General features: G+C 40.3%; 3 protein-coding genes across 3 annotated transcripts; 2 read left to right on the forward strand and 1 right to left on the reverse strand.

The window, feature by feature from the left end:
• Positions 1-403: 403 nt before the first annotated feature.
• Positions 404-2,532, forward strand: LOC108364111 (uncharacterized). The gene is made up of 2 exons (XM_017617680.1): positions 404-423; positions 611-2,532. The coding sequence occupies exon 2, from the start codon at positions 694-696 to the stop codon at positions 2,497-2,499; it is 1,806 nt and encodes a 601-aa protein (XP_017473169.1). The 5' UTR covers positions 404-423; positions 611-693; the 3' UTR covers positions 2,500-2,532.
• Positions 2,533-3,646: 1,114 nt separating this feature from the next.
• On the forward strand, positions 3,647-5,907 carry LOC108364107 (testis-expressed sequence 10 protein). The gene is made up of 2 exons (XM_017617674.1): positions 3,647-4,897; positions 5,085-5,907. The coding sequence occupies exons 1-2, from the start codon at positions 3,721-3,723 to the stop codon at positions 5,855-5,857; spliced, it is 1,950 nt and encodes a 649-aa protein (XP_017473163.1). The 5' UTR covers positions 3,647-3,720; the 3' UTR covers positions 5,858-5,907.
• Positions 5,908-6,911: 1,004 nt separating this feature from the next.
• Positions 6,912-8,935, reverse strand: LOC108364108 (probable U3 small nucleolar RNA-associated protein 7). Its single transcript, XM_017617675.1, has 4 exons — positions 8,465-8,935; positions 7,697-8,413; positions 7,172-7,639; positions 6,912-7,112 (listed from the first exon to the last, which is right to left on the reverse strand). The coding sequence occupies exons 1-4, from the start codon at positions 8,933-8,935 to the stop codon at positions 6,975-6,977; spliced, it is 1,794 nt and encodes a 597-aa protein (XP_017473164.1). The 3' UTR covers positions 6,912-6,974.
• Positions 8,936-10,487: the final 1,552 nt, after the last annotated feature.

Below are 10,487 nucleotides of genomic sequence, written 5' to 3' on the forward strand. Positions count from 1 at the left end.
AGGCCTACTAAAAGGGAGATGCTGAGCCTCAACATGTCGATCTTCGATCTATTCGGCCTTCTAGTGGACTTTATGGTAAGCGCGAAAGTGTTGATGCAGGAAGTGTGGAGAGCTGGTATCGAATGGGACCAGCCATTGCCAAACGACATCTATCACAAATGGAAAATGTGGCTTAACGAATTGCCAAAGGTCGAGCAATTTCGAATTCCGCGTTGCTACGTGCGGGACTTCGAAAGTATTCCTGCAGAGTTACACATCTTCTCCGACGCAAGTGAGGAAGCGTTGGCAGCTGTGGCTTACTGGCGTGTGGTGAGTGATGGTAGGGTTATCGTTAGATTTGTTATGGCAAAGTCAAGCTGCGCGCCAACGNCCTTCTCTGACGCAAGTGAGGAAGCGTTGGCAGCTGTGGCTTACTGGCGCGTGGTGAGTGATGGTAGGGTTATCGTTAGATTTGTTATGGCAAAGTCAAGCTGCGCGCCAACGCGCTACCATACCATACCTAAGCTTGAGCTGCAGGCTGCGGTCATGGCGCTACGGTTAAAAGAAACTATCGTATTAAACCATAATAAAATCATTAATCGCTTCTATTTCTGGACCGACTCATATACAGTTATACGATGGGTTCGAGCAGATCACCGACGATATAAACAATACGTCGCCAACAGAGTGGCAGAAATTTTAGAAGCTAGCGACATGCGAGACTGGCGGTGGTGTCCTGGACCTCTCAATCCAGCCGATGATGCCACTAGAGCGAAATTTCCGGCGAACTATAACCCGGACGGACGGTGGAAAAATGGCCCAGAATTTTTGTTGGAAGACGAGAACTTATGGCAGAAGGAATCACTTATAGCTAATAGCGAGGAGCACAGCGGAGATGAGCTGCGTGTCAAATACACTATGTCAATTGCGAGGCAAGTATACGTGATAATGCCAGATATTGATCGCTTTTCAAATTATTCTAGACTGAAACGATCTGTGGCATGGATTCATCGTTATGTTCAAAATTTGTTGAGGAAAGTGCGGCACGAAGCGCCCACTAAAGGCGAACTAACCGTTGACGAAGAGCGTCAAGCGGAAACACATCTTATACAATTCGTCCAGGAACGAGCGTATGCCGAAGAACTTGCCGACATAAAGCGCAATGGCGCTGTTTCGACCTGCAGTACATTGAGGACACTCAACCCCTTTATTGCAAATGATGGCATGCTGCGAGTATGCGGAAGAATTGAGAGGGCAGCGTGCACGTCGATTGAAGCGAGACAGCCGATTATATTGCCAAATAATCATAGGGTGACGCGCTTGCTTGCCGAATACTATCACGTAAAATTTTTACACATCAACGTTGCCACGGTGATGAGTGAGATTCGTCAACGGTATTGGATCCCTTCGCTTCGAAGACTGCTAAATAGCGTGCAGTCGCGATGCCAACTTTGTCGCGTGAAACGTGCCAAGCCCCAGCAACCGCAAATGGGTGTTCTACCCCCTGACCGAGTGACACCGTATGTTAGGCCTTTCACCTATACCGGGCTTGACTTTTTTGGACCGATCAGCGTAACTATTCGTCGCCAGCGTGAGAAGAGGTGGGTCGCACTGTTCACCTGCCTCACTGTGCGCGCCATCCATTTAGAAGTGGCGACTGACCTGTCAAGTGACGCGTGCCTTATCTGCATCCGAAATTTTATTAATAGACGCGGAGTGCCCGTGGTGATAAGGAGCGACAATGGCACCAACTTTGTTGGCATTGCAAAGGAGCTGCAAGGCGTAAGTTCTTTTTTAGATTCCTCTTCTTTAACGGCCGGCTTAACGCCATTGGGCATCCGCTGGAAATTTAACACACCTGCGAATTCGAGTGAAGGTGGCGCATGGGAAAGACTCGTCCAATCAGTGAAGAAAGCGCTATTCACTATGTTGAAGGAACACTCACCACGACTCGAAACGCTGCAGAGCCTTTTAATTGAGACTGAAAACATGGTCAACGCCAGGCCGTTAACCCACCTGCCGGTGACGCCCGAGGAGCCGGAGCCACTGACCCCCAACCACTTTTTGTTGGGGTGCCCCAACTCCACACAGACGCCAGCGCCATTTGATCACCGCCTGTTGTGCGTGAGAAAGCAGTGGCGTGTGGTGCAGAATTTGAAGAACGGTATGTGGCACCAATGGGTGCGCGAATATTTACCCGAACTGACGCGGCGTACAAAGTGGTGCTTGCCAGAAAAGCCCATCCAGCCAGGATGTCTTGTTTTGATATGTGAAGCCGAATCTCCCAGGTCGCAGTGGAAGAGAGGAAGGGTGGTGGAGCTACACTACGGTAGAGACGGTGTCGCTCGCTCCGCCCATGTTACGACAAGCAGCGGAGTCTACCGAAGACCTATCTCAAGGTTAGCGGTTCTTGATGTGGAACCAGCACGAACCATTAGTGAGGCCTCCTCATCCGGGTCAGCTCACGGGGGCGGGGATGTCGATGATGGCAACCCTACAAATGTTGCAGAGCACGAATAGCGGTGTATTGTATCTGTATTTGAATGTCATTTATGTATTAAGTCAACCTATAAGTAGTCCCGCTTCTAGCAAATTCCGTTCTTTTTTACTTGTCTACGGAGCGAAACCAATGTGAGTAGAGTCAACCTATGTATATAGCTTGTACTATCTGTAAATTGCATTTTTTGTATTTCTTGTCTTAGAGAATAAACCAAAGTTGAGAATCCAAGTGGAAATCAAACCATACTGTTACTCGAGAATCCCCTTTATTTGTAGCAGCAGGGATTCTCCCAAGTTTATTCGAAGCCCGTAAAAAAGCACAAATTACTTAAAAACTATAAGCCTCCGGAGGGGGGGGAGGGGGTTCAGATTTAGAATCACAAAAAGCCGCTCTAAACCCCCTCATTTTTTTCATTCATTCATTCATTCTCGATTGGTTCCGTTTTGGAAAGCCAACCCAATTTAGTTACTGGAGAGTTGCTGGCAAGTTATTGGATAATTTGCAAAAAAACACAACTATAATCATGATATCCCTGCAAAAATGGCGACTACTCCATGCATGCGTGTGAAGAGTACTCCCTAAGGACCAAGGAGTACTCCAAAATTAACCACAATTCATATAAAAAATATGGTCTAATTAACATTGCGATGTCCTAGGGCAGGACAATATACTCCATCCCTGCATTACATCAGAGTAGCACAAAACTACTCCAACATATTAACAATGGCATTGTTGTTATATTTTTTCGTTTGTACACGCTTTTGTTCTTCACTTCTCAAATGCTTTTTCGAAATAAATCAAAACCAAGACAAAAATTAAAAATTACATGTTGCCTCTGACGGCATTCGAGAACCCGAACATGCTGGGAGCTAAGAACTAACAGCGAGCATCTCTACACGTTCAGCTACGGCCAGACATGCAAATGTGCTTCCAAATGCTCAACTTCAATCACATTTCGTTAAAACACGAGCAGTGATAGGATAACAAACAGCTGGCGCAGAGACACGAGTTGGTCCGCTACAGCATGACAGAGGATCACGTTTGTAAGTACTCCAATTTACCACAAATATACTACATAGTCCCACGATTTTTGCAGGGAAATAGAATTAAAACCATCGATAGTTTTGGAGAATGAAAACTATCGATACTATCGATAGTACCATCGATAGTTTTGCACTTCTAGTTGTAGTACTCTTCTTTAAATTTTTTAATTGTAGCACGTATTTCATCCTGAATATAATATGGTTAGCCACAAAAAGAAACTACGATCTGAGAAGGCCAAAGTTAAGCTTAAGGCAACAAAGTTGCCTAAAGGACTTAATGTAACAAAAACCGAATTCAAAGTCCGCAAAATTACTATACGGGAACAGTTGAAAGAAACACAATTTGCTGATGGGCAGCGCCAACTAAACATAAAAGAAACAATTTCGCGATTAAAACACCACAGCTCAAATGCCCGTGCTGATGCCCTTCGAAAACTCCGGGAAGCTTTAATAGCAAGGAGTGTTAACCTAACTGGTTATATGCATAACGTTGTTCAAAGCATTTCTGCTATTTCGCTTGATGTGGATAAAGATACAAGAAGGGATTCATTTAAGGTTTTGAAATGCCTCTTAACAACGTTGACGACAGAAGAAGTTTTGCCTTTCTTTCACATAATTTCCTCATATTTGCGATGTGCTATGACACATATTCAGCCAGCGATACAGGAAGACTCTCTTCTCATGCTTGATGTATTGATAGAACACGTACCACAATTGGTAGTAACACAGAGCGCAAAGATTGTTCGGAATTTTCTTGAAATGATTTCTCGAGCACGAAAAGAAGGTGATCACACTAGTAGAACCCTTACCGTACGCTTGGGTCAGAAGCAAACAACAATAAAATGGCGCACGAAAGTATTGGAGCGCTTACAACAAATGCTATCAACGTTGGTAGAGAGTGAACGTGACAAAAAAAACGAGAGAAATGTAAACAACTTTACGAAAGTGGTTACATTTAATCCAAATGTTCCGCAATATTACGAGATAAGACGACCGTACCTCAATTCGGCACCAGAGATCGATTTGCTAACACTATTTAGGCCTTCATTAAACAGTAATGGTGCTGGAGCAGTTGAAAAAACTGAAGAGGAAAAGTTGCGAGAATATGTTAACCATTTATTGCCATTACTTATTGAATCGTGGATTGAAGTACGGCCGCAGAATCAATCAACGTCAATCACATTGACTAGTGAAGCCGCACTAACTTTGAAAGTTGTATTAGAAATTCTACAGAATATATGGCAGCTTATTAAGTTGCATGAACAAGAAAAAAATCATAATCTACTGAGTGACTGGTTCAGAGAGGAATACGCCGAAATTTTCGCCAGTAGCTTCTTAACTGAGGTATTTCCCTACCAGCAGGGATGTGAAAGAGGTTAGTTTAATTTAGTCGTTTATAATTCATGTAGTTTACTTTAATTCAATGAGTACCTTATTCCAATTCAAACCATCCTAATGCTTGGGTTTACTAAGAAGTTAATACATTTAGCAATTAGCTCTCGCACTTTCAAGCCAATTTAAATTTTAGAAGACAATTTACTTTTTTATCTTCTCTATTACAGATCCAGAATCAAGTAAAAAGTCGTATAAGAAACATTTACAAACACTCAACTCCAGTGGTGGCCAGTTATGCCTACAGCAAAATATATGTATAGCATATCTAATATGCCAATTTTACAAATCGCATAAAACTACCCAACTCGAGGCTAATAAGTTTGTTTCACTATTAAATTATCTTGAAGAAGTTGTTTCCAATCTGAAAACACATTCTTTACAAGATTACCATGTGTTAATACAGGCCCTACGCATTTGCTTACTGGAGAATGACATACATGTTATACAGTTACACGGGAATTTAGCGAACAATTTACTTAACTCCACCTTGGAGGCATTCCTAGAAAACCATTTTCCTGCTAAATATAACTCGGAAAGCGAAGTACTTACTCTGGTTTGTGATATCATACGATCGTGGCAATTAAGGCAGACCTATGGAGATGAAATTTTTAAACGTTTCATGCTCTATCTGCCGCAACTTTTACTCAGACCAAATATTCAACTGTCTACTTTAATCGCCATGTCATCGTTAGTCAAACAAAAAAACGCAATTTTATTGCATGAGCTTGAAAATAAAATTGAACTTGTTATTCAAAACATACAAAAAATACACGTTTATGGGGCGGTAAATGCGTTTGAAGGAAAGAAGCACATTATGAACTTGTTTTACTGGACCGAAAAACAGTATACACCAGAATATAAAAATCAGTTGCTTCAAAATATTGATGAATACATTTCGGATAAAAGGATTATAAATTACTACAAGTATATATTATCCTAAACTAAATAATATACCGCTATTCTAAATAGGAAATAAAAATGACTAATTCAATAAAATTAACTTGACATTTGCAAATAAATAAGAATTATAAAATGATTGGGGCGAATCTCGTGAACTTGTATCGCACGATCCCACGACAGTCGGATCTGCGTAACCGGAACGACCCAGATTTATATTTGGCCAAGGACTGTCACTCCAGCAACACTCGCCAAAAACTCTTTGGGGAGCTTGTATGTTGCTACAACAACAACAACAACAACTTGTATCGCGCTAAGATGAATACCCTGATTATGGGTGCATTCCAAACGTCAAAATACAACGCATCAGTATCTTTTTACCTCCATTTTATTAGCTCAGGATGTAGCTATGTAATATTGATGCGCCTAAAAGAAGCAGCGATTTCTATTCTCAAGTTACATACCTGATGACAGTACGAATGGAAATTATTATAGCGTGGTTTTAGGTTTTTAAACTATAATTTTATTATTTCTAAACATCAGCATATTGTAATGCCGAATGTCCGAAACCCCGGTTAGATGCTAGTTGTTGTTTTGGAGCCAATTTACACGACGACTTTTCACCCTGCGTTTTTGGCACGTTCCTTTTAAAAAAGTCTTCGAAAATCCTCGTGCATTTACACGATGACTTTTTCTTTGCGGCGTTTCTTGCGTATTTTTGACATTTAAGCGTAAAATTTTCTTTGGTCAACTCTTTCGTCCTTATTTTTAAAAAGGAGCGAATCGCGAACTCAAAGCAAAAATACGAAAAAGTGAACTCGATAAAAGCGGTACGCCAAAACGCTTGCCACCCCGCTGACTTCGCTACACTTCTTGCCTACAAGCTCGACACGCATGACTTTCCACCCAAGATGAAAAGTCATCGTGTAAATTGGTTCTTTGTTAGTTAGACTTTTCCTTCTAGTGCGGTTTAGAAATAAAAGAGACTGATGGTTTATATTTTGACGTTTTGGAATGCAGCCTATATTCATGCGCTCTTGGAACTCTTCTGTATCGCCTCATTCGAGAGTATTTCTTGTTAATAATACAAAATAAAATATTTTTCTTAAGTTTTTAATCTTATAAGTATCCAGATTTAAACAAACAACTATTTCCAAACACTACTTCCTATCGTCTTTAGGCTTAAACCGATCAAGTACGGATGGTTCACTCGTTTCCAATGGTATAAAATCTGTAGCATTCTTCGTATGTTGCTTGACAATGGCCTGCTTCGATTTTTTAACGCCTTCAATAAACTCCTGTAAAATTTAAAAAAGATGAAACAGTGCAATACGCTTTCCTTAAAAAAGATATATACTTTTCTTTTGATATCTTTAACAATTTGCTTATTGCGGGAAGCTTTCGCACTTCCTCCACGACCCTTCATTTTGTGCCTTGCTTTGAAGTCAATTTTAGGTGGTTTCACATGGAATAGTGCTCGCTTGGCATCAACTTTCTCTTGCAATGTAGGCACATCTACATTCGAAATTTCATTTGGATTTAATGTAATTAACTCTGGCGGGATTTTTTCCAGAAGCGCATGAACTTCATGTTCACGGCGTTGTGACTTTGTCTGATAAGGATTGTCTTCCAATGCATCATAATTGGGTTCCCCAGAGCCGGGTACGAGCAGTGATTGAAACCCTTTCGCAGTAGCTACACCAAGGACATCTTCATATGGACAGAAACGCATACAATGCACAAATGAATCACATGTCTGACGCAGGTAAGGAGTTTTCGCTTTATTTCCCAGTAATAAGTTCGATTGAATTTCACAGTACGTACCCTGATAAATATATTAGTTGCGAATTAAAAAAAAAAATTACTATTAGGTATAAATTACCTGTGAATAAGCCAAAGCTCCACGTTGGGACACTTCTATCTGATTAGCTGGGTATCTTAATTGATATCTAACAATGGGACCTTTCAATGCACGGATATCCCAAACTTTAACTTTTCGATCCTGCCCTGCTGTGACCATATACTGTCCTTTTGGGTCAACACACAATGCACTCATCGGAGTGGAGTGACATAACAATTTGGAAAGTGGTTCGCGAACCTTAGGGGACCACATGGACACAACACCTTTTCCTCCTCCAATGCACATCACCCCATTTCCAGGATTATGTCGCATTATTCGTATATCTCCAAGCTTTGTGTTGAAATTACTTACCAGTTCGCCAATAGATACATCCAGCCAAGATGCATAGCCATCTTTATTACCAGTTGCGAGTAGAAAGTGGTAAGGTAAGAATTCCATGCAGTTAACGCGGTATAGACGTTTTACGCAATGTAATTCTGTGCCTTGGTTGTCATAAAAATACACCCAATCTTTTTGGGCACATGCAAACATGGTATGAACATGCAGCCAAGAGACGTCCACTACTTCTTCCATTACATTTATTTCACAAAGTAGTTTTTTTGTTACCCAGTCAAAAGCAGCAACATGTCCACGTCGTCCCCCAAGAAGCAGGTGACGTCCATTTTTAGTATAACGCATGGAGTAAGGTCCGAAATCAAGGTTTAACTTAAAATGTTTGGATGCAGCGAGAATATCGACCTAAAATGTAAAAATGTTATGAATGCTCGAAAAGTATGTTATTTTGCTCACATTTTGGGAAATTTCCTCCTGCCTGTACTGCGCAGTCAGCTCCTCTTCGTCTGGTTCAATAAAACCTTGTTGCTCCGTGAGTAAAAGTTCAGTTCGCGCTGCTTGCTCTGTTGCATATTCCAAGTAAATTTCTTTTCGCTGTAGTTTTTCCTTGAAAAACTTAGTCTTTACGCCTTTAGATTTTACCTTTTCCCCCTTGGAGTATTTTTGAAGGAGTCCTTTAGGAATTTTTGGCTCTGGAATTTCCTTTTTTATTGTTTTTTTGTCTACTAGCTTGCGATGGGATTTCTTAAATGGGAGCTGCTTATTCAACTCCACTTTTATGACTTCGCCTGAGAAGTTTTGCTGGCTACGGTTTTTTAACTTAATTGGTTTCACTTCATCTTCAGATAGAGGTGACTGAAAATAACGTTTTGGCCCAGACGTATTTAGCCTAGCTTGTTTTTGATCTGTTACTTCACTCTCCGGCATATTGGCAATACACACCAATGTTTTCGCTTTTTAATCACAACGTGCTAAATGCAAAATAGAGATGGCAAAGTCGGGTTCGACATCGACCAAAATTGACTTTACTATTAAAAACCGAACTTTAGTGATCGACTTTCAGTTTATAGGCCCGTTTACATCATGACCATCCATGATTCAATAATACAAGGTTAGATAATTATTGACAGCTGCGGTTNCATCATGATGATGAAATGAAGCAAAAGAAAAAAGTTGGGGTGTTCACAGTTCGTTCCAAATTGTGTCTGAAAATGTAGACGTCTACATTTTGACACATCTTTAGCATCAAACTGTGAGCACCCCTTTCTAGCACTCGTCGCAAAATCGTCTCAAAACTTTGCTGGTGTTGCCAGACATTTCTTCCTTGCGTGCATTTTTTATATGTCGCCTTTCGATTTTGTTTCTGAAAAATTGTAATTTTTTAACTTAATTACCTATTCGTAATATTTGTTATTTCTTTTCCTTGATTTGTTTCTTTTCATCAGAAATTGCGCTCAAATTAAATGCAAATACAGAAAACGTGCCCAATAAATAAAAAAAATGTGATTAGTATTGCCATAATGCAACCCTGCTGCGAGGTTGCAAAATGTAGACGCGTAAAAAACATACCTTTGAGTGTGACAAAATGTAGACGGCGTCGTTTTCCAATTTTGTATGGGAAACAACAACACCACAGATTTTACGGTTAGAAAACGTCTTAAAATGTAGACGTCTACATTTTGAGACACTATTTGGAACGAACTGTGAACACCCCAAGTAATTTTCTGGCTGACGTTTGTAATTTCGGCGCCATGTTATTTTCTGTGAAAAGTAAACAAGGAATATGAAGACGAAGCATTGTTTGTGCTAACCAATTTAGCATAAATGCAGTTGGGCTCCAAATCTCAAATTAAAAAACAAAATATTGGAATCGATAGAGATGATTGAGCTGAGTATAACGGTATACTTCTTTTTTTTTTGGGCAAACAACAACAACAAGAATTATCAAAGGTTAAAGTTCAAAATAAGCAATTTTTGAAATCAAGATTTCTCAAAAACGAACGAATGGATTTTAAAATTTTTTATCTCATTTAATAATTTAATTTGATTTAATTTGATTCCCTTTAATTTGCTAATTCCCTTTAATTTGCTATATGTACTTTATAAATATGTTGTATAGTTCTTACAAAAATTGAATTAATGTAAAATAATTATAAAAAAACATACAAACCCTAAGTGCGGCCGACGCCGTCTACGCAGAAAGGTGTTCTCTGCAAAAGGTGTTCAGTGCCTTTTCTTCGCAACACAGAAAGATAATTCTAGGTTGTGAGGGTTATAATCCCTAAGTGCGGCCGCAGGCTGCCTACGTAGAAAGGTGTTCTCTGCAAAGGGTGTCCAGTGCCTTTTCTTCGCAACACAGAAAGAGAATTCTACGTTGTGAGGGTTATAATCCCTAAGTGCGGCCGCAGGCCGCCTACGCAGAATTTTGTTCTCTGCAAAAGGTGTTCAGTGCCTTTTCTTCGCAACACAGAAAGAGAAT

The sequence above is a fragment of the Rhagoletis zephyria genome, unplaced genomic scaffold, assembly GCF_001687245.7.
Source record: "Rhagoletis zephyria isolate East Lansing unplaced genomic scaffold, Rhagoletis_zephyria_1.1 Rzeph_scaffold_01463, whole genome shotgun sequence".
Lineage (NCBI taxonomy): Eukaryota > Metazoa > Arthropoda > Insecta > Diptera > Tephritidae > Rhagoletis > Rhagoletis zephyria.

Excerpts from the sequence above, each read along its gene's own strand:
- LOC108364111 (XM_017617680.1), top strand. The coding sequence starts at position 694 with ATGCGAGACTGGCGGTGGTGTCCTGGACCTCTCAATCCAGCCGATGAT.
- LOC108364107 (XM_017617674.1), top strand. The coding sequence starts at position 3,721 with ATGGTTAGCCACAAAAAGAAACTACGATCTGAGAAGGCCAAAGTTAAG. Across the intron at positions 4,898-5,084 it reads CCAGCAGGGATGTGAAAGAG|ATCCAGAATCAAGTAAAAAG; the intron begins GTTAGTTTAATT and ends TCTCTATTACAG.
- LOC108364108 (XM_017617675.1), bottom strand. The coding sequence starts at position 8,935 with ATGCCGGAGAGTGAAGTAACAGATCAAAAACAAGCTAGGCTAAATACG. Across the intron at positions 8,414-8,464 it reads AGGAGGAAATTTCCCAAAAT|GTCGATATTCTCGCTGCATC; the intron begins GTGAGCAAAATA and ends TTTACATTTTAG. Across the intron at positions 7,113-7,171 it reads TTAAAGATATCAAAAGAAAA|GAGTTTATTGAAGGCGTTAA; the intron begins GTATATATCTTT and ends TAAATTTTACAG.